This window comes from Varanus komodoensis, unplaced genomic scaffold (genome assembly GCF_004798865.1).
Source record: "Varanus komodoensis strain SLA01 unplaced genomic scaffold, ASM479886v1 scaffold34_3, whole genome shotgun sequence".
In the NCBI taxonomy this organism is placed as follows: Eukaryota; Metazoa; Chordata; class Lepidosauria; order Squamata; family Varanidae; genus Varanus; species Varanus komodoensis.
This window is the reverse complement of record NW_025335855.1, coordinates 111,145-134,096: the sequence shown is the minus strand read 5'-3', so window position 1 is coordinate 134,096 and position 22,952 is coordinate 111,145. Positions and strand designations below refer to the sequence as shown.

Sequence of the window (22,952 nt, the reverse complement as noted above, 5' to 3'; positions counted from 1 at the left end):
GCCATGCAGCTCCCGCTCTTTGCCGCAGTGCCGGCACCTTGCTGTGCGTCCCACCTGGCCGTGCCACCTCAGTAGCGCAGGCTGGTGCTGCAGCGCCACCTCCCGTCAAAGGACCGGTCAGGCACGGGACCCCCGCCCGAAGCCCGTTCCTCGGCCACGGCCTGCGAAGGGGTCCCTCTCAGCACCGCTCTCACCATGGCCTGCCTCGTTTGCCGATCCTCCGGCTGCCGCAGCATCGACCTCCCCTGCAGGCAAGAGAAACTCCACTGTGTGTGTGCAGAAATATAGGCATTATTACGAATCGAGCCATCATAATATTCCGCCAGTTGTGCTAGCCAGGAGATGCCCCAGGCCTCAAGGCACAGCAGGCTCCCATGAGAGGAGAGGGCCCTTGACGCACCAGGTCCCCGAGGGAATGAACCTACAGACATTCTGCAGCAAGATGGCCCCATCTGCACACCTCTGGCCAGCATTTGTGCTGAGTGCAGCCAGGGGGAAAGACGACCGGGGAACACAAAGCAATGTGTGGGCTTGATCCTGGGCAGGCAGCCTGGGAAAGGCCGTCTCCGAGCGTCGGAATGGCCAGTCCCGGCAGTCAGAGGCCGCATCATAAGCTTTCCCACGGAAGTTCTGGCCTCCCCGGGGGTGGTTCCAGGGCTTCCCCCAGGTTCCTCTAGATGTCACCTGCGGCGTGACCCCTCCAGGTGTCCGCTGTGCCCCACAGCCCCCTTGCTTCTTGCTGCCGGTCTCCCCGGGCCAGTCCCGCCAGGCTCTTGGCCGATGGCTCCGACCAGCACTCTTCTCTGGCAAGGAAGCACCTGAGAGGCCCTCCACCGAGCAGGCATTGCGTAATATTTCCACAGCTTCTTTTCACCCACTGACTTCTTGCACAACACAGGAAAGGGATCTGCCGAGAGGAAGACAAATTTCACCGAACTCTGAGCTGGGAGTAAACCTCTCCCTGTGGAAGGGTCACAAGTGAAAAATGAGAGCTGCTGAGGAGCCCTGCGACGCACTCGTTATGGGGCACACGAGCCACCGGGCCACCTTCTACTTGATAACTTGGGGGACATTTGTCAGTTGTAAGTTTCACAGTCAAAGTACAAACAAATAAGTGAACAGAAGTTCGATGGATCACTTCTCAGCATTGACTGTTTGCATTTCTAGACACTCTAGCAGTAGCCATTTCTTCTGTGAAAGGCAAGCGCCCACCTAGAGCTAAATAACACATAGACGGATTAAGAGACAGAGGAACACTTCCCAGAAGAATAGTGGACGAAGCGAGCAGAGGAAGCAGGCTTGTACACAGAGGTGTGTGTTTCTTTCTCTGTGTTGACGAAAATGCCTTGAATATGATCCGGAAACGTGGGTAGAGAAAGTGCCCGTCTTCCGTTGCCTGCATCTGCAGAAGGCATCACATAAACAGAGACATAAACAGCAATGTGCTTTATAGCAAAACAAGCGATTTTCAGTGCCAGCTGAAAATCGGTTGCAATGTTTTCTAGTAATTTAGGGCCGTGTGAGGGAATGTTTATGTACCTCTGACAAACACTGGTTCAAAATGACGAATCTCTCCTGCCTCGTAATTTTAAATAAATAACTCAAAAATATGTCTGAATTGTCCAAAAGGGTGTGCTTGTTGAATTAAAAAAGATTTATTCATATCTACTTGCTTGGGGGCCTTGACAGTTTTTGGGTAAACAAGCTGATGCATTCTGCCTAGGAGAAATTGAGAAATGTATTCCAGGGCTCTGGAGTTTTCAGAGATGTGCGGCTGGGGCTTCAGACATCCACGGAAAGGGCTTCGTTGGCCTGGATGCAGTGTGGCGAGGTTGGAGTGACCCCTGGATACTTCTGTGCCTCCAGCCATGGGACAGAACCAGGGACCTAAAGGTTTCTCCCACTCTGCAAATCCTGCTAAAGATGGAATGATATGGGGGGAAAGAACTATCGGAGATTTCTGAGGCAAGAGAAATATACAGTCCAGTGCATCATGAAAGGGCAGTCCTAAGCCATGAGCTTGACGGCAAAAGGAGGAGGGGACGGCAGAGGTTGAGGTGGCTGGATGGATTCACGGAAGCAGTCGGCGTGAGCTTGGGTGGACTCCGGGGATGGTGGAGGACAGGAAGGCCTGGAGGAGTGTTGTCCGTGGGGTCGCGATGGGCCAAACACGACTTCGCGACTAGCAATGACAACAAGCAACAATAAAAGTGGTATTTTTTTATTACCACTGAGCGCCCCTTCACTGGGATGATGTTTCGAGATGTCCTCTGCTGGTCACGGACAGAGAGGCATGGCATAGGTCAAGGGGGCTCAGGGTTACACATCCCAGGTATTCCCAGGGAGAACCTCAGAGGAGGGGTCTCCATGAACCGGCTTTTCCTCTCAGAAATTTTTGTCAACATGTTAACAGACATTTAGGCTCCTGAGCTCTGATATCAAGTGCCACAGCGTTTCCAGAAAATGTGGCTTCTCTGCACTCTAACTTGGTCTTGAAAAAAACCCAAACGGCAGATTGGAGCGTCCCAAGCAGTAGATTGTTGTGCTGCCGTCAGCCTCGGAAGGGTCAGCGGATCTTGGCATGCATCCAGTTCCACACATGCCCGGGTATCATGGATGCCATGATTTTCTTAATGGGTTTGTGAAATCGGCTAATGGCGGAATGCATACCTCTCTCACCCAGATGATCTGGCACTGCCTCATGACTGCCTCTTTGGAGGAGGAGATGATAATACAGATAAATTCTGTGATGGAAAACTCCTGAATATTTAGCAATGCGCATGTTCCTCTCACCGATCTACTTGCTACTTGGAACCTAACACAAGATCAGTGTATTATCTGCACTCTTTTGACAATTAAAAGGCTAATATTACAGCATGGGAAGGGTGAGCAGCCATCTTGGAAAAGACAAAGGGTTGAGGACTTAAACAATTGTCAATTTTTGAACAGGTGGTCTTTAGGCATAATATACGAATGTTTAAATATATGTATGGATAGTTGGTCTGCCTTTGTTGAAGCCAATGGATAGTGTGTAGGAGGTAGCTAGACAGCTTTATCTAAAAGATATAGGGGTATTTCCTTTTGTTTTCACTATTTTTATTTTGTTTTGTTTCACTCTACTGACACTCAGCATAAAAAACGGAAAAATTAAAGGTGGCAACAACACAAAAGAAAGCGGGGGAAAGCAGCCAAAGCACGGAATGGACACCAAGGAAGCGCATCCTGCATTTTCAAAGGGGAAAAAATGCCGGGCAAAGCAACCAACCACACACAGCTTTTAAAGCCCTTCCACAGTGATCACAACAGATGCTCGAGTGACAACAACCACCCCTCCAGGTTTTGGAAATTATTAAAAAAGGACTCTGGGTCCCCAGTTCTTTCATGCTCACATTTGGACATGCACAAGAAACTGTTGTGGGCGCCACGGGGTGCGCAAGCCAGCCAAGGCTGGCGCATGGCTGAAAAGTGCCCGTTTTGTTGTTGGGTTTTACAGGGAAGAGAAGCGCACACACTCTGCTTGTGCGCTCTCTCTCTCACATGCGCACGCACTCGCTTTCTTCCCCCGGCTGCCTCTCTCACGCCAGCCCCCTTGCTCACCCCTCCGGGGGGGTTTTTGGTTGGGAGAAAGAGGCAGAGTCGCGGGCCCCCGAGGCCAGATCCTGCACCAGGCCAGTCTGCCGCGGCTCGGCCTCTCCTCCCATCGCTCAAGGTCGTGGGCCTGAGACCAGGAAGCCCAGAGTAAGCCAACCCCAGGACACGGGTGGCCAACTGATGATTAGCACAGAGGGAGCATTTCTGTTCACCAGACCAGGGTGGGGGCAGCTTCGGGCGATTGTTGCCCCCCGAGCCATTGCCCAAAACTGCTCTTGTTTGAGGAAGCCGAGAACTTGAAGCCCCTGTTCCCCGCCGAGGCCGTTCTCTTGTTCCGTCAGATGCAAACAAGTCAGCTCATTCAGGAGCTCTTTCCTAGCTCTCCATGGAGCAAGTGAATCAGCGGGTTCATCAGCATATATTACTGGAAATATTTTGCCTGTACAGGTTCCCAGATAGACATGCAATGCTCTGGAGTTCGTGGCACCTGAGGTAAAGCCACGGGCCCCCGTGGTCTGTATGCAGCTGAGGAGGTTTTCTTTTGCTATCATAGTAACAGAAAGTCTGTTAACACAGAAGCTGGCAGCGTGCGCCAGAGCAAGATACCTGACCTTTGTTTGCAAGTTTTGGGAGAAAGCCACAAGCAATGCGGCAGCGAGCTGGCCAGGAGGGTGCCCCATGGTGCAAAGCCTTTCTGGAGAACGTCAGGAATATCTCGCCGTGCTCAGGTTCAAATCATGGCGGTCTCAGGGTACGAGGAGGAATGCGAATACTGTGCAAGGAGAAGAGACGATGGGCTGAACCCAGGCATTTCAATCATGCGGAGGAGCTAGTCCTCATGACCTCCAAGACGGGACCTGGGTGCATCTCTTTGTGCCTGAACATGTCGTCTTGGATTTTACTGAGCTCTTTTTCTTCTATCCATGTCTAGTTTAAATTTCCGCATGCCTTGATTTTGCTGGTCGACCACATTAAAAATATTCAGTGTCTCAGGCACAGCTGTGTAAAATTTAAAAAAGAGAAATAAAATGAACAAATGAACTTCATACAAGCATGTCTGTGGGAGAGGATGTCATTTCCAAGAAGACTCCTTCCAAAAATAGCTAGCATTTTAAAAGTCAGTTGGCGAAAACAAAGCAGTGAATAACAAGCGTGGAAGTAAGAGCTGGATTCACACAATATCGCTGCAACCAACCCCTCCCCAGGAATCGAGGTCTGAGCCCCATTCCCCAGCCTCCGGGAACCTGTCTTGCTTCCTTTACCATTCATTTCATGCATACTTTACATTTTTCTGCAGAGATGTTCTTCAGTACTGAGGTACATGATCATATTTTCCCGCCCCCGGGTCTGATATGCAAAATCATTTTCTTAATTTACAGATAGCTGCTAGATAAACCCGAACCATTATCAGAAGAAAATTCTTGCCCTGTGTATTTGACTTGCCTTGCTCCTCATCCAGGAATTTCTTCAGGTCATGTCTAAAGAAAATTCTGACCCTTTCACCCAAAACTGAAGCCAAGACATTGCCAAACATGTGGTCAAGATAACTATTGCGTTTGTTTGCACAGTTCCTAGCGAGCTGGAACAAAGGGGAGATGGATCCCAGCACTGGCCTGAATGAGGGTGGGAGGGTCAGTGGTGGAGGGCCAGTGGTGGAGGAAGGAAGTTAAAGAGATGATTAAAAAGCTAGATTTACGCTCCAGGAGCCTGTGTTTTTCCCCATGGCTGGGTGGCATGAATGCAACTTGGCTGTCCCCTTCGGTTCAAAAAGGAGAAGCCCCCTTCTCTTCAAACTGAAGTTCCAATGGCTGCATGTGATGAAGGACGCAAACATCCGAAATGAACATGTTTTGCTGTGAGCTACGACCTCAGTGCAAGTTGTGCATTTGATTAATGATGTGCAGTGGTATTTCGGAGTTGACATTTTGGAGAGCTGATATGGAGTAGCCTGCCCCGGCGATGCTCACCCTTCTACATCCAAGGAACACTTTGCAGAGCTATCAGTCTCCTCAAAAAGCTCCTAACCGTTCTGTCCTTGTTCCAGAGTTTCAATTTCATATTGTCCCTAAGAAACACACCGGCTGGGTTCACACAACCCAACAAGCAACCCTGCATTGGGACCATAGTTCCCATGTTTTTACTCTGATCCACCTGACCAGTGGCCAAGCGGCATCTGCATTACTGTGGTTTCCACCCTCCCAACGCTGTCCTCCTGCTGTTGGCATACATCCCATCAGCCACTGCACCTGAAATTCAGTCCCAAGGGGCATTGCGCCTGCCTGTGGTGCCTGCCTCTTCCTCATTGGTCTGCACATAGAGGCTGGATGGCCAGAGTGGCTTCTGCCATTGCTGCTTTTTCCAGAGGACTCTGTGGTACTTGTGTGGAAACCACAATCCTGGGTTCAGACAACATGAGAGGCCCATGGTGGGGAAATTCCACTCTGGCTTGCCAAGCGTCTGCACCCAGCCGCTGGGTGGGTCAGCGCGCCATGGAAAATAGCGCAGCACGTGGATTTTCGCCTCAGCCTATCAGTTGGACAGAGCCACTGTTCCCATGCTCCCCGTTCCCTCCTCCTGCTCCGGCTGCTCATTCCAGCACTCCACCCCGCGGCCAAATCCTCTTTGGCACCGCTCTGTGCCTGATGGACCTGAACTGCCGCTTCCTAATTGGTCCACTGAAGGTTTTGGGGCTGGTTCTTACCCCGCCCCCCATGTAACTGCATCCACTGCAGCTCCAAAAAGTTTTTTCTTAAATTAATGTAATCGCTTTTGCCACAATGCCCCTCTTCTCTCTCCACACATTCACCCACTTTCGCCCTGTTTTGGGGAGCAGACAGGGCGGCAGGCACATCGCTCAGCCGACAGGGGCAACGCAAGAGAGCGCACGCCTGCCTGGGCGCCTGGACAAGCCCCCTCCGCTGCCGCTCCTCCCACGGACTCCAACGTTTTTCCTTACTGCCAACGGTAAAATGGAGCTCCCAGGTCCAGACATCAGAAGGAGCTGTAATGAAGCACAGGAATCTTGGAAGTAGGTTGGGAAGCCGAACACCCCCTGCTGAAATGCTGGGCTGCTGTGCGAGACCAAGAAGGGCAAGACTCAGCCTTCGCTTCCCACGGTGCGCAAACCCGGCCCAGCGTTCTCCCGGGGCTGCTCGTTGCAGAGGAACACCAAGAGTGGACCGGCTTCTTTGGAGGAGCGATGTCTGCCAGGGTCAATTTGCTCATCGGGGTGCTCCCAGCATTTGAGTTGGTACTTCAGAAACCCTGATTTCGGGAATCTGGGATGCTGACACTGAAGACAAGGTGGGGGGGGCGGGGGGGCCTCGACGGTTCTGCATCCCAGGTCTGCATCCAGGCTGAAGCACAGGGCAGATCCACCCTCTCCGTTGCCCCGGCCTCCACTCACCCCTCCTCCACTCAGAGATGGCAGAATCGCGCCCTTTAGGTGTGCGTGGCGGCTTCCTTGCCAGGTGAACCAAAGGAAGGAGAGACGGGGAGCGGACCTTCTCTCCACCCTATCACACCAGGGGTTGCTGGCGATTCGGAGCTTGGCACAGACTGGTGGGAGCAGCCCGGTCCCCCCAGATCCGGCCGACTGCCGCTTCCGCACCCTGAAGGGCAGCCACGGAAGAATAAGATGCAGGAGAACCGTGGAAAAGTTCGGTTCTGTCCAGGCTGCTTGGAAATTGCCTTGAAGCAGAACGGCGCCAAAAGGCGTCCTTGGCACCCGGCATTGCAAACTTTGCACCCATTCAGGTGCCAAGGAAGCCACAAGATGATGACATTCATGGGCTGTTTCGAAAGAAGCGACCGATAAGCAGTGGGCTTTGAAGTGGTGGGAACGAGGGGGCACTGGCGGAAGGGGGTGGGCTTCATGAGGGCCCCCCTGCACATGAGCACCATTGTCAGAGGGACCTAAAGGATGAAACCGATCCACACGGGGATGAGGGATTTGGGGAGCAGGGGCCACACATTCCCACTTCGTGTGGGGATTCCTGTGCAAGGCACACCGTCCCAGTAAGCCTCTGTTTCCACTCCTCGCTGTTCTGCCTCCACTTCTCCCCTCGATTCCACCTTTCCTTTCCTTCTTTCCTGTCCGTCTCGCTTTCCTTCTTTCCATCGCTCTGCCTCCCTCAGCCTGACTATGCCATGTGTCCGCGGCAGCCAGCGGGAGCTTGGCCCATGGATAGGCGGCCACCACGGGAGCCCTCCGTGAGCCTCGGCATCCGCCTTGACCCAGCTCCCACTCGCTCGACGCCGAGAGCCGAACCCGCCTGCCGAAGCCAGCAGCTTGCCAAGCCACCAGCTCAAACAAGGTGGTGCGATTTGCCCTTTCGCCGTTCCGCCCCTCCCCTCCCCTCCGCTGCCCCCACCCCCGCCATTAGTGCACTGCAAAGGAATGGGCCCGCGAGTCCCAGGGCAGCACGACGGACTCGAGAGGGTCTTCTCTGCAGCAGAACCGAAGGATGCACTTCTAAGCAGGTCTGCCCAGCAGGATTTCCCCCAGCACTGCATCCTGCTCCGTGAGGGGGCCACCAGGACCCCCGGGGCCGTCCACTGCACAGCCCTGCTCCCGGGGAAACTCCTCCCACAGTCCCAAGGCCATCCTCCAGAGCTGGCCGGGATAAGAATTTGCGCTCCCTTGCCAGTTCCACAAACGTGCTGCAAGGGTGCCAGTGAGACCGGGAGAAGGACTGCACCGAAGGGCCACGTAAGATCGTGCTTGGAGACGGGGGAACAGGTCGTGACAGGACTGTGTGGAATGTGAGGGAAGGGCTCTTCATATTTATTCCCAGAGTTGCTGTTTGTTGTGCCTGACTCTGTAGATCCCTCTTTTTCTGCATTTCTCGGACAGCTGCCAAAAAGAGCAAAAAGGCGTGTGGGTAGCCGTCATTTCGCAGGAGGGCCTTCGGGGGTCCATGCCAGCTCCAAGCCCCCCACAGTCTGGACTAACCCTAAACTGAAAGCTGCTGCTGCTTTGGGCTTTTCCAGCCACAGTCCGGCTTATACCCACCTCCATTCCTAGGCTCAGTTCTTAAGCCCCCGCAAGCCAGAACCTGGGGCCATCTTCCTAGAGGTGGGAAACGGGGCATCTCCGAGGCCTGGCAGAGCACTGCTTGCGTCTGAGGAAACTTTTGCGGCCTGGCAGGAGGAGCGAGAGGCGGGGATCCACGTGCACGTGTGCTGTGGCGTGAAAGCCAGAGCAGAGGTTGCCGAGTTTTCCAGGCTGCTGAAAATCATTAGCAGAGGGTTCAGGTCATTCAGCCCTAGCCCAAGCCAAGCCCCTCCTCACTTGGCTCTCCCATGATGTGTCGTTACCCATTGATTTTATGTCATCGCTTATTTAAGGTGGATTGGTTTGCTAGGATTTGGAGTGCTTCTCCAGGTCTCGGCACAGAGGGGTAGGTGGTTTACAAGGGGCCATCAGCCCCCCGTACTGGGGGATGTGAAGGATAAGGGTAGGTGGGCATCACTCAGGTAGATGGGACTTACTAGAGAGACTCCTGCTGTGTTCTGTTGCCCCCTGTAGAAGATACCAAAGTGCTTGCTAGGCAGAAGACCCGCCTGGAGGCCGTTCCCGTGCTTCTCCTGCGCTAGGCGGCCATGGTCCGAAGAGTGGCCGTCATTGGGGCGGGCGTGAGCGGGCTGGCTGCCATCAAGAGCTGCCTGGAGGAAGGGCTGGAGCCGACCTGCTTCGAGCGGAGCGACGGCATTGGTGGACTGTGGTGGTTCACGGTGAGTGCAGTGCGGGGACAAACGTCTCCCCCGACCCATGAACGTGCTCACCCCGTGGCTGCAGGCACGAGCAGCTGGCGCAGGCCGTCCCGGCCCTTCTGCTCTCTGCTGCCTGGGTTGCAGCCATGTTTCCAGAGATCATGGCTTGCGGAAGGTAAGGAAAGGCGCAAAGGCACAAGAGCTCACCTGGAGCACCGTGTCCCGTGCTGGGCACCAAGATTTCAGAAAGATGCAGGCAAATTAGAAAGGGTCTGGCAGAGGGCGACAAAAATGATCCAGGGTTTGGAAACGCTGCCCTGCGAGGAGAGACGGAGAGAGCTGGGCATGTTCAGCCTTGAGAAGAGAAGGCTGAGGGGGGACATGTGATCCTCTAGAAGGACCTCAAGGGCTGACACAGAGAGGAAGGCCAGGGTCTCTCCTCGCTAGTGCCAGAGTGCAGGACATGGAAAGATCAGTTCAAGTTGCGACAGCCCAGATTCAGGCTGGGCATCAGGAAGAGCTTCCTCACTGCCGGAGCAATGTGACAGGGAGCAGGTGGGAGGACAGTGTCCACATCAAGGCATGACAAGCCTTGGAGAGGCGGCCAGCGTCCCTGCAGCCAGCCCACGATGGCACAGCAAACACGGCCTTTTGCCCACAGCCTTGCCAATGGCGGGCCGAAGGTCTGCGGGTGCCGCTCTAGAGGGAGGATGGGCCCGTCCTCTTGCTCCCCAGGCCAGTCGTGGGTCCCCTTCAGCACCAGGAGGGGCTGCCATGGGTGGCACGTGGCAGCCGAACCCCCAGCCTGGGCTGCAGCCTGGGACCACGGGAAGCTCCCCGGAAGGGGCCGGATGCGGCTGATCCCTCCGTGAGGCACGGCCCTGGAGGGAAATGCTCAGAGCCGTCCCGATGCAGGCTACTCCTTGGCTGTTATTTTCGTGCAGACGTGCAGACACTTCTTGCACTGATTCCCAAAGACCCCTCCAAACCGAGCGTCTCTTTACCAGATGCGGCAGCAGCAGGCGCTTCGCGTGCTTGCTCTTTCCCTGTCTTCGTGTCCCATCGTCAGACCATCGTCTTCGCTGTTTGCAGGCTGCTAATCCAAGAGCAAATATGTTAGATAACACAACAAACTGCACAGTTGTTCAGCCATGCTGTTTGTTGTGTTATCTAACATACTCGTTCAGCCTGCTGTGATCTTTGGACTGCTTCCAAACGGGGATCATTTTATTGCTTTTGTGTAGATTTGCTGAAGTGTTTTGTGCCCATTTCTGTAATGGCTCGAATTTCTGCCCCCCCCCCCCCCCCCCCCCCCCCCCCCCCAACCACCACCCCCCCCGCCAGCAGGGAGAAGTTTTGGCACGGCGCTCTAAGCATGTCGCCTGCAGATCAACCGACCGGGATGCTTCTCCAATGGTGGCAACCGACCTCGGAAAGCGCTTTCCAGGCACCTCCTAGAGAGGAAACCTGATAGCAACACCGACGACGTTCCGGCTGAGCTGCCTCCTTTCCAAATCATATGTAACTTTATAAGATCACCAGAGATCATTTTCATTAAAACTGATACCAAAATGCACCAGGTTTCACACACCTCCAGTCATGATTACCAGAATTGTTTCACTTCACAAAACACTTTGGTTCCTACTGTAATTTTCCCCCAAAAATGCCACCTGTAATTTCAGCCCAGTTCTGCATCAGTGGATGTCATTTCTTCTAAATCTGATGAAAATGTGTGCGCATTCTCCTATTGCGTGTATTCTTCGAGGCACTTTTGCGAATGTATGGCTCCTTTCAAACTATTTTCTCCGTTAGATTGTGTCTTTGCGTGCAGTTTTCCCTATTGTGCATGTGTTTGTGTGTGTGACCCAGGCATACGGATTTTTCTGTGTTATTTCCCCTAACATGCACATCGGGGGGGGGGGCAGGGTGGAGTCATATTGCAAAAGCTGGAGAAGCCTCCGTCTCAGTGCAGAAGGAAGGTGCGTCCTGGCTCATGGCCTGCTTTGGGAGGCATTTGCTGGAGGTGCACGAACGTTTCAGCTAGAGGAATTTTTTCACCCATCTCTGCCCAAGCCACGTGTCTGTGGAGGATGCTGCACCCTGTCCGGCCGCACTGCGTCCCCCAGGGGCCGTCCCTCTTCAAATGAGGCATGAGAAATGCTCTCTTGCTGCAGATCGAGAGCCACGTGGGAGGTGTGGGATCCCACATTTCGGGGTAACCGTGGGCACTGCCCCCTCTGGCCTGGGCTTCCCTTGCAGCAGCTTCACAGCAGTGCCTGTGCTTGCTTCCCTCCCCCCTCAGGAGACGGCGGAGGAAGGCAGAGCCAGCATCTACCGGTCGGTGTTCACCAACTCATGCAAGGAGATGATGTGCTTTGCCGACTTCCCTTTCCCAGAGGATTTCCCAAACTATCTGCACAACACCAAGCTTCATGAGTATCTCTGGATGTATGCCAAGCACTTTGATCTTGTCAAGTACATACAGTTTAAGGTATTTATTTTATTTAATTTTAATTTAATTTAATTTATTTATTTGGGTATTTTTATCCCGTCCATTTACAGTGCACGTCTCTGGACGGCTTACAAATCAGCATCCGATATATACATATAAACCCAAATAATCCATCGCAAGGTAGGAAACTGAGGAATGGGCAGGGTGAATGTGCCAAGGCAGACCAGGCTCTGCCGGAGGAGAGCTCAGCCGGATGCCTTGGCCTCGTCACAAGCGGAAGGGGGCAAGCGCCCTCCCCTGCAGCCAGGGGCGCCACTGCCCAGTGGAGGCGGAGCGCAGTGGCCCCGCACCTGCAGCGACATCTCCTTGGGAAGGCTTCCTGCTGGGAACCCGGCAGCCCCCACAGAGCCCTGCCTTCCTCTGATGCCGGCAGTCAGTCCAGGATGGCGTCTCGCTCCTACTCCCCCCGATCCCCCACGCGGAAAAAGTGGGAAGGCTCCGGCAGCAAGTTAAGACGAGGCTCAGGCAGCCCAGCCGCCGTGCAGCAGCTCAGCTGGCCCTCCCCAGCCTCACTTCCGGAGGCCCGGGAATCCGGGTGCATCCCGGGCGACACCCCAGCCGCTCCTCCCTGGCCATGCCAGCCGTGGCGGGCAAGCTGAGCTCCTGCACCTCCCGCCCCACTCCCACCCCCACTGCTCTGGCCCACTCCACCCCGTGAGTCTACCCTGGTTTGTGGTGAAGAAGAATGTTTGCCTGGATTTTAAAAATGTTGTATTGCATTGTATTCTGGGTTCAGGGCTCGCCCACTTCCATCGCCCAAGCCCCGGATCCTTGCTCTGCTTCCTCTGCACTTGCCTCTCTGGGAATGTGGGGAGGGATCGCAGAAGGGGAAATGTCCAGGTGTCTCCAGATTATGCCCATGCTCCTTGCAGGGGTGCTTTGCCTAATCTCTTAGTCTCCTGGATGTGCACATGGCGGGCACGTCGTGAGTGGAGCCCGCTGGAGCCAGGGTCAGACTAGATGGCCCAGGGAACCCCTTCTGACTCACTCAGTTTCTCCATTTCTGTGCTTCCGTGCCTGTGTCCAAGCTTTCCTCCCCAAGAGCGCCAGTGCTCATTTCCCACCGCTCGTTCTCCTCTCAGTCGCCCTGGCTAGTCCAGGCCGGGGCTCTCCTGCCCTGCCCTGCCCTCAAGCTGCCCCCAGCCGCCGGCCCTCCCCGCGTGGCTTCGTGGCCTGGAAGCCCGTCTTCACGGCACTGACATTGATGTCCACGTGGCCCCATGCTTTGGAATGAGGCTTCCCTGGCAGGGGCCGCGGATCCCGTTCCTAGAGCACTTTCCGACCGGACGTGCTCTCGAGAGGGGAGCAGTGGTCAGGCAGAGGTTTGAGTGGCCACGTTTTCTGCACTCCTGCCTCTGGCCAGGCACAGCTCACGTGCCCCCGTGGCAGGCGCCTGGCCGCCGCTCTGCCTCTTTGCTCTGGGGCCTGCACGGTACTGGCTGTGCTTTGCACGTTTCCCCAAAGACGTTTGTGAGCAACATCAAGAAGCGTTCGGACTTCGCGGCCACTGGCCAATGGGACGTCACAAGTGAAAAGGACGGCAAGGTGGAGACGGCTGCCTTTGACGCCGTGATGCTGTGCACAGGACACCACATCTACCCAAACATTCCCACCAAGAGCTTCCCAGGTAAGAGAGCAGCTGGAGAGGGTGAGAGACGCTGCGACACCCAGCCCGGTTCATGGATGGCGACAAGAGGCGGCTGCGCCTCCAGTTTGTCTTACAGGACAGAGCTGAGCTCGGTGTTGTGCTTCCCAGCTTTTGGGTGTTCCGGGACAAAACAGACGAGGCATCCAAGAATCCCTTTAATAAAGGAAAACCATATTCATGGAAAACAGGAGCGGAACTGGGATCGTGGTGCCTGGGCAGACGCTTCGCCCCTTTCCCACTCAAGCTGCTGCCCCACCCAAAGCCTCACCCCGTTCTGAGTATCCTATTTGCCCCGACGGAAAGGGATGCCCTTGGCAAGAAGAGCTCTGAGCCTCAGCTGCGAACTTGCAAACAGTGAAGGGCCTTCAGGGGAGCCTGGAGGCAGAATGGGGCGGATGGCACCGAATCCCAGACCAGGGGAGCCGGAAGGGGCCTGTTTGAGGTGCCACTGCGCATCGGGGTGATGGTTCTGCTTTGCCCGCTGCCCCCCAGGGGCCAAAATGCCGGAGGACAGCCCAGCTCACACCCCTGTCCCCACTGCCACGAAATGTCACTGTAGTGCAGCATCAGCTTTTAAAAACGCAACATGATTTCTAAGCAAGAGTCTAGATAAAAATCCAGACTTTCTAGGTAGGATTTGAGGTAAGCCAGCAACAGAAGCTGAGACAAACCCGTACGGCTGAGAGCAGGATCCATCTTTAATCGGGAGTTTCGCCTAGTGGGTACTGGGCTCGTGCTTTACATAATTGTATTTTGGGCTAGCAAATTAGCAATTGCACGAGCAGACGGAGTCTTCTGAGGACTACGTAGCTGCACCTCACCGTGTATTCACGCCAGGGGCTTGAATTTGCATGTTTGATTCTTCCAGATATCTGTCTTCCACTTTCCCATACAGGGTTGGAGAAGTTCAAGGGCAGCTTCTTACACAGCCGGGAATACAAAGGACCTGAAAAGTTTAAGGGGAAGAAAGTTCTGGTGATTGGCCTTGGGAATTCGGGTTGTGACATCGCCACGGAGCTCAGCCACACCGCCTCCCAGGTACATCGCCCATCCCGCTCAGGAATTGGAGGCTGCTCATACGCCAACCTTTAGGATTACTAAATGCACCCATTAGTCTTGGAGAACGGACGGGGCCCGTCTCCCCGAATGTTTCTGTTCAGGTTGTGGGCGAGGCTGCCATGAAACTGCAGCATCGGCATCATTTCCCCATTAAAATCGGCCGGCCTAGAAGTGCCTCCACTGCAGGGCCACTGGTGCCCCCTTGCAGCAGCCGTGGCCTGCCCGGCTGATGGCCGTCCCACGTGGCGGCCACACGGGAGAACCCCGAGCTTCTTCGTGAGTCTTCGCTGGAGCTGAACTGCTCTCAGCCGCTGTGGGAACCAATCTGGCCTGAAACGGAGGGTAGAAATGTAATTAATGGTTGAAGTGCTGACCCAGGGTGACCAAGCCGGGCAGCTTGTCTATCTGGCCCCCTATTTTGGGGTCTGATGTCGTATGACCCCACAGCCCCTGCCTTGCATGAGGCTTCATCGTTCCAGAGAGCTGCCTTGGGATGAAGAGGGAGCGAATCCCGGCCCTTTCATCAGAGAAAAGAGCACAAAGATCGCAAGGGCAGGACCGCACGTAACGTCCCCCCTAACAAGCCCTTTATGAGCTTGCCCATTTTCAAGAGGTCTCTGAAGAGTCATTCTTAGATAAAAGCGACGTAGGTCTCGCTGCTTCCCGCCTTCCACCTCTGAGCGCCCACCCTTTGGGGTGCCCAGGGCAGCCCCCCTGAACCACAGCAATGGCCGTTCCCTCTGCGCCCGGCCCCGCTGGCTTTCCACAGGTTTACATCAGCTCGAGAAGTGGGTCCTGGATCATGAGCCGCGTCTGGGACCATGGCTATCCCTGGGACATGATAGTGATCACGCGCTTTGAGACGATGCTCAGGAACGCCCTCCCGACGGCCATCTCCGACTGGCTGTACGTGAAGCAAATGAGCCGAGCCTTCAGTCATGAGAACTTCGGCCTGATGCCACTGAACGGGTAAGGCTACGACCGCGAGACCGGGTGCTGATCGGCTCTGCGGCCAGAGCCCCCGGCTGTGCCGTCCGGTCGCTGGAGAGATGCACAGTCCGCCTTTGGACTGAACAGCCCCCCTGGCAGCCCGAAAGACTAGAGCAGCGGCTGTGGAGAGGCCGCCGGGCAGATGACGCCTGTGCGCAGAAGGGGAGAGGTGAGGCCTCCACGGGCTTCTTGAGCAAGGCTCTGCGCGGATGCAGAGAACACTGCCGCCAGAGCAGGCTGGTGCACATTGCTGGCGAACATCCCCAGCTTCCAGTCGCGGCCGGTGAGGTCTGAGCCGGGAGGGGAGCCTGGCGGCATTGCAGCTCGGTCGGAGAAAACCCAGCCGAGGCGTGGTTTCCATGTCGACGAGCCCCAGGGCTGCTCCCTGTGAGACCGTCTGAAGCCCCCGTGCTCTCTCTCCCTGCAGGACTCTGCGCAAGGAGCCCGTCTTCAACGATGAGCTCCCCAGCCGCATCACATGTGGAGCCATCGTGGTAAAGCCCAACGTGAAGGAGTTCACCGAGACGGCCGCCATATTCCAAGATGGGACCCGGCAGGAAGGCCTTGACTATGTCATCTGGGCGACGGGCTACAGATATGCCTACCCTTGCATGGAGGACGAGTCCATCATCAAGAACCAGAACAACGAAATCATCTTGTACAAGAGCATCGTTCCCCCTCTGCTGGAGAAGCCAACGCTGGCGGTCATCGGCTTGGTCCAGTCGTTTGGGTCGGCCATCCCGACGGCGGACCTCCAGGCTCGCTGGGCCGTAAGGGTGTTTAAGGGTTAGTGGAACGCCCCGAGTTGGGAGTCGGAAGGCCCCGGTCTGAAGCGCACCTCTTCGGGTAACGCGCTGGCATCGGGTGAGCCACACGTCGTGGTGCCACGGCAAGAATCAATGAGCCGCAGCTGGTGGGGACACGCAGTTCATGCGCTGCTTCCGTGTGCTGTGCACAGCTCCTTGCCGGCGCATTTGGAGGCTGTTGCCACGATCGGTTGGCCAGGGGCTAAGTGCCCAACCCAGCCGCAAGCCATCAGGCTAGTTAGCCCCTGAGTGACCCAGCAGTCCCGTTCATGCACCTGTTTGTGTGCAGAAAGCAGAAGCGGCGTGCGGGCAGTGTGCCTCCCCGTGCATCATGGGTTCCATGAGCCACCAAAACACGCACACGAGACCGTTACCTCTTCTCCTGCGTGAACCATATGACGCTGGCTGAGGCTAAGGGTCAAAGGACCAGTGCATGAGACACACAACCAGGGACCTCCGAGCCAGACTGCGCAGTGGCCTTTTGGCAGGGAGCGTGTCCTCTCCCACAGCCAGATCCAAATTCCCATCCAAATGGACTGGGGCTGAAGTATGACGGGGATACCTCCGACGACCTCCTGCGTGAGATTCGCAGCTTTTAAAAAGCCGCCCTGGAATGTCCATTTGCTTCACGAGGGGCACCTCCTAGGTACTGCAGAAAGCGCCAGATCTCAGATGGATCCAGCCTGCCGGCCGTGATCCCTCTGGAGCATCAGCATCTGTCTGGTATACAGGCACTTTCCGCAGCCTCACTGGTACCTAAGTTGGCTTCAGATTTGTGGCCTGGGGGGCAACATTCAGCCCCTGTGGCCACTCAAGCCCTCCTCTGCTCCCGGGGAGTGCCGAGCCACAGGACGAGGACAGGCGGCCGGCAGGTGTGTGCGCACCTGTGGAAGGGATGCTTGCGAGAGAGACTCACGGCCCATCCTTCCTTTTTAACAGGGCTGTGCAAGCTGCCTCCACGGAGAACCATGCTGGAGGACATAGACGACAAGATGGGGAAGAAGCTCAAATGGTAGGTCTCCCGGGCAAATGCACGCCTGCGCTCGCTTCTTTCCTGGGAGGATCCCGCGCTTGCAAGCGTTCCATTACCGCGTTCTGGGTTTTGGCATTTATCGCCAATGAATCGCTGGCAGGCCATGGGCTTAAAGACTCTGTGCGGAGATTTGCAAAGGCGTCACTCAGGTTGGCGGGAGCTGTGATGAGTGAGCCGTGGCAGGTGAAGGGGTGGGCATCCGCCTGCTGCCTTCGCCCAGGTTTGTCCTCCGGGAGGGACCTCCCCCCTCCTACCCTGGGGCTGCCAGGCTCAGGGGCATGTCAGGACTGGCCCCGGTTCGGAAAGCCTCATCCCCCGGGGGGCCTACTGGCCTCTCCCATCACTTTTCTTTAAGGGGACGGGTAACAGAGGCCCTCTTGCATGGCACTTTGGGGCAGAGGTGGGGGGCCTCTGGGGAGAGTCACCATATCCTGCAGTAGATTTTAATCTCCTCCCGTGCTTTTTGCTTCTTATCATGTTGTTCAGTTGGCGTTTGGGGGCTTTAATTTGGCCATCCTCAATTTTAATTTCTTACATAAATTTTTACAACCATTTTAATCTTCAGTCTCCCCTTTCTGCACCTCCTTAAGATGGAATGGCCAGAAATAACCATCGGGTTCAATTAGTTCATTACTGAAGATAAATCTTCACAAGAAATGCAGTTCCTAAAATATCTCATGCCTCAAACGTAAAAATGGCATTACTAGATTTGATTTCCCCTGTTTTCTATTCCGCATGAACCGTCTTCTCAAGTGGCCACGTTCTTCGTGGTACCAGGGGGAAATGCTCAGTTTGATCTCGCACCCGTGGGGTGAGGACTCTGGCGCTCGTCTAGATGGCAGCACTGCTCCTCTCTCCCGCGGAAGCGAGAGGAATGCCAGGCAGAGCCTCCCCCCAGCGGCCCTCTGCCCGGGGCCAGGCGGCCGTGCACGGGGCGGTCCGGCAGCTCCCTCCCTTTCCCCAGGCCTTCAGCAGTCAGGCCGCTTTCCACAGCGGCAAGAGCCGGGCCGTGCAAATTCAGTCGGGAATAATGCCAAGTTCCACACCTGGGAAAAAGAACCAAATGCATTCTGACCTTGGCTTAACAGTATTGCAAGTCAGAAGGATCCTGGAATTGTCCATCACAAGGTGATTATGTCAGCAGCGGCTGCAAAAGGGGCAAATGTTGCTCTGGGCTGCATTAGGGGAAGTCTCCCTCCCAGACCCCGCGAAGCGCCAGTTCCCCCGGCTCAGCACTGGTCAGGCCTCGTCCGGACTCCTGCGCCCAGGTCTGGGCACCAGTTTAAACAAGCTGGAAGGGCTCAGAGAAGGGCAGGAGGGCTGATCCCAGGGCCAGGAACAAAGCCCCACGAGGACTGGCCATGTCCGGTCTCAAAAGAGGAGACGAGGGGCTGGGGATGGCAGGACCCAGCCAACGCCGTCATTTCTCCATGGGGCACGGGGCTCTCCGCTTCAGGACAGGTGTGCAATGGTGAAGACCTTTCGCCTTTCGGCTCTGGACAGCTTTCCTGTGAAAGCACTGGCAAAGTGCCCATGTTCAACAACTGAGCATGGATGGGGAAAGCAAAAGAGAGCCGTTTAAATCTCAGGTGTGCCCGCCCCCCAACAAGATATCCTTGCCCTTCAAAACGTGAAGCAATGGGCAAAAAGAATGGTCCCATTTATGCAGGAATGGGTAATAGTCTGGCAAACAGCAGGGTTGCTTCATTCACGCTTCGTTGGATATTGGAAAATGTTCTGACACTTCCTTTCGGGTTATCAAACAGGATATACTTCTGCACCAGGGTGATAGCTATTCCTGTTTTTTCAGTTCATGACTTTCTAGAAGAAACCCGCATTCCAACAATTCCAAACAAAACAGGTTTTCCATCAGCGTTTTCCTGAAGCGCCTAGAAATGGGTCCACCAAGGTTCTCTCCCTTTTCTTTAAGGTACGGCCAAACCGACACCCTGCAAGCAGATTACATTGTCTACATGGATGAGCTGGCTTCCAGCATTGGGGTCAAGCCCAACATTCCACTCCTTTTCCTGACGGATCCCAAGCTGGCCCTGAAAATCTACTTTGGGCCGTGCTCTCCATATCAGTTCCGTCTGACCGGGCCAGGGAAGTGGGACGGCGCGCGGGAGGCCATCCTGACGCAGTGGGACCGGACGGTGAAGGCTACGAGGACCCGGGTGGTACACAAGATGCCGAACCCTTTTCCATACTCCATATTGCTCAAATTAGTCCCCTTCCTGCTTCTCCTTGTTGCCATTTTTGTGATGTTCAACTGAGTCATATTTTCCATACTACCAGTTTTCCTGAATGCTCCTCTGTCAGACGCGTTTGCATGTTTAAGCAGACACAGAGGCTGATCCAAACTGCAAGAAATCTACTGAATTGATATGTCAATAAAGCAATCAGGAATATTTTCCATACTATCATTACCAGCATTTCTGATCGGTTTAGAACATCATGTCATGCCTAAAGACTTCCAGATGCCATTGTACTAACATTATCGGGAAACTTACCCTCTGTATTGGTGTATGGGAAGACACTGGTCCTCGTGCCACACAGAAAAGTTGCGGGTGGCGGGACGAAAAGGCCTTAGGTGTGTTTCCAGGGGGATGGCCCCAGAATTCAGCCCGATGCGTTTCGGAAGGCATGCCTGCCTCCCCTGGGGGCCCTTGACCTCGGTGTGGGAAGTGTAAAGTCTGAATCTTTTAAAATATGAGTGAAGGATTGTTCTTTCTTAAGAAGTGTAGAATCTGTATCTTTTAGAATGAATAAATGCCTGTTCTCATTGTCTCATCCTCCCCACAAGATTTAAGAAACATTTTGGCGTCAAGTAAGAATTTTCAAGGCCACTTTGGCCTGTTGACCTCTTAGAAGGTACTGCGCATGCGTAATAAGTTTATGAATAGTAAATGACACACCTCGCATAGATAATAGGCTCATTAGCATGAACATGGGATGTATGAGCGGGAGGGGGGAACATATGGAGGAGTCGTCTGATGTAGGCGGGTGGGGAAGATTGTGACTTCTTAGTAACCAGCCAGTGGCGAAGCGGGGATAGTGTTGAGCATCGGGAAAGGAATGTATAAAATCTCTTGTAAACAGTAAAAGATTGCTCTTTGTTTCTCAGACTACTGAGGCATTGAGCCAGCCTTTGCAAATGCTTTTTGTATGGAGTAAGCTGCTTGTACCCACTCGAATCCTGTCTCAAGGAGTTTTGAATCTCACATCAGGAAGCCAGTGCCAGGCGCCTGGAGGGGCGCCTTCTGGGAGGCAGCTCCCAGCTGTCACGGTGAAAGGGCACCTCACCCTCCTGGGGCTGCCCCCCCTTCAGGGAGCTCCCGAAGCCTCTGCTCCACAGGCCGGGCCCCTGGGCAGGCAGGTTTCCGTCCAGGCTGTCTGCACGCACCACAGACAAGCGTCGGAAAGTTGCATTGCGGGCCTCCACTTTTGTTCGCCCTACGCCCGGGCTAGCTACTTCCTCTCAGAATATTTCATGCCCGGCTTCTCTATATATTGTGCAGTTGACAAATCCATTGACGTCCATTGTCAGAGAGAGGCAATGGATTTATCTATTTTTATCTTAACATGTGCATATCTCCCCATTCCCATCAGCTCTGAGCAGTTTTCAAGACATCGAAACAACAGTGAGTAATATTGACGAATGCAGCCTATTGAGTAAACAGATCTGCGAAGGCCTCTTGGAAGAGATCCGTCTTGGACTCCTTCTTAAAGGCGGGAGTTGGGGGAATCAGACACATCTCTCCTGGCAGGGCTTTGCATGGCTGAAGGAAAACCACAGAGAAAGCGCTGCAGGTGGTTCACATTACTCTTACAGCATTTAGAAGATTATCCCCAGAGGAGCTTACCTGGTGAGGTGGAATGTACAGGCAAAGGTGCCCCTGAAGGTATTTTGGAGCCACAAGGGTCTTAAAAGGTGATGAGCAGCACCTTACACTGAGTCCGAAACATATCAGCAGCCAGTGGGTGAAATGGGATGAGCCAGAGGCCAGCCTGGCTGCTGTATTTTGGATGAGCAGCAGTTTCTGGCGTGGATGCACGGGTGGCCCCGTGCAGCACGCACTGCAGAGTCCGGGCCTGAAGTTGCCGGCGTGCGCGCCATTTTCAGATCGTTCTCCTCCAGGAAGGGACGCAGCGGGCCGAGCAGCGGAGGCTGAGAGCCGACACTCTTGGCCGCGCGTCTCTTCTGTCCCTGTGGGAGCTGCGGCCACAAACAGCGCACTGCGTTTGCAGCGGTTAGAAAAGGCAGGGGGATGCAGGGATGTGCACATCACCACCGGTCGTTTGAGCTGCCAGCTTTCAGGATACCCGCCCACTGAACACGCCGGTTTCACGCTCCATATCCTGGTATTTTGAGCCCAGAGATCCGAGAGGTCCTTTTCCTGCCAGCTGCATGCACAGCCCCAGCCGGCTCTGCTCCTGGCCTGCTCAGCCTGGGAGGCTGCATCCTTTGATCCGCCAAAAATTCACCCGGCTGCCAACCCCATCCCTGGCAAGACAACCCCCCTCGCGGAGTTCCCAGCCCGGCGCCCTCCCCGGCTGGATCGGGCGCCTTGCTCTCTCGGAGTCCTGGGCATGGCAGCTCCGCACACGCGGGACGGCGCTGTGGCAACGTCCCCCGATAGACCCGGAAAGCAGCCCGTGGTCCCAGGGTGGCTGCCCCTGCGGACATTCTGTTTTGCGGACAGCAGGCGAGGGCGTGGGAGCCCTTCCTCCCCCGGCCGCGGCTTCCTGGTGCTGCAGGGCCAGCGGCTCCTTCCACCAGCAAACGAGCGATCTTTGAGGTTCCAGACTGAGACGTTCTCGTCCCCGTCCAAGAACATGCCGGTTTTGGCCACTGCCTTGAGGAAGATGAAGCGCCCTGGGCCCTGATGTGCCTGGACAGCTTCCAGCCATTCAGGGCCGCACCCGAGGTGGCAAGGGGAGGCTGCGTGGTGTTCGGCCGGGGGCAACAAGCAGCTCGGTCAATCAAAGGCACCGTGATCCGGCTAGACACGGGTTCTGCTCCTTTCTTGATGGCATACATGACACAGATGAGGCACATCTGGGGAACTCTTTCCATATAACATCCAGGAGGATCCGGAAAGGAGCAAGAATACAGGGAGCCCGATGTCATTCCAGCCGCAATCTCGGCATCCAGGGGATGGGCTCTCTGCATTCTGTACAGCTCTCCACCCACTCCTCGATTTCTGTGCCACAGGGTTCTCCTTAGAACTCCCAGATGCAAAGGACAACAGAGTTCCAGCGTCTGTTCACAACGGTGTAGACGGGGGCAGCCTGCACGGATATTCCTCTTCTCTACAGCTATGAAAAGCACAGGAGTCCTGGCCGCTTCTTTTTATTTGCTATCATAGATTTATAGGTACTTTTCCATATGTTCAAAGTAGCTAACGATAGATGGAATTCCAGTTAAATTACAAAAATGAACCTTAGAAATAATTGTAACGTACACATGATTGTATTCATATGAAGCAGTGGAAGATAACAACATCCGTTAATTTCTAGCTCCCCAGAAGGGCCAAGGCCAGACAAAGATTCCCCAGCGGAAAGTCGCTCATGCTCGTTGCTTCCTCTCGCTTGCAG

At 54.9% G+C, this 22,952-nt stretch overlaps 1 protein-coding gene across 2 annotated transcripts; it reads left to right on the top strand.

Annotated features, from left to right (window-relative positions):
* The first annotated feature begins 9,003 nt into the window (after positions 1 to 9,003).
* Positions 9,004 to 21,403, top strand: LOC123028006 (dimethylaniline monooxygenase [N-oxide-forming] 3-like). 2 transcript variants are annotated; one of them, XR_006415611.1, is made up of 9 exons: positions 9,004 to 9,327; positions 11,609 to 11,797; positions 13,283 to 13,445; positions 14,362 to 14,504; positions 15,295 to 15,494; positions 15,943 to 16,301; positions 17,261 to 17,333; positions 19,285 to 19,944; positions 21,392 to 21,403. XR_006415611.1 is itself a non-coding variant. In XM_044439412.1 (8 exons), exons 1-8 carry the CDS (start codon positions 9,196 to 9,198, stop codon positions 19,625 to 19,627), a joined length of 1,602 nt encoding a protein of 533 aa, XP_044295347.1. In that variant the 5' UTR covers positions 9,004 to 9,195; the 3' UTR covers positions 19,628 to 19,973. The 2 variants fall into 2 exon arrangements, 1 of the variants encoding a protein (XP_044295347.1); XM_044439412.1 differs by lacking the exon at positions 21,392 to 21,403 and having other exon boundaries at positions 19,285 to 19,973.
* The last annotated feature ends 1,549 nt before the right edge of the window (positions 21,404 to 22,952 follow it).

Coding starts and splice junctions, on each gene's coding strand:
- LOC123028006 (XM_044439412.1), top strand. CDS start 9,196: ATGGTCCGAAGAGTGGCCGTCATTGGGGCGGGCGTGAGCGGGCTGGCT. Junction 13,446..14,361: donor TCCCACCAAGAGCTTCCCAG/GTAAGAGAGCAG, acceptor TTTCCCATACAG/GGTTGGAGAAGTTCAAGGGC. Junction 17,334..19,284: donor ATGGGGAAGAAGCTCAAATG/GTAGGTCTCCCG, acceptor CTTTTCTTTAAG/GTACGGCCAAACCGACACCC.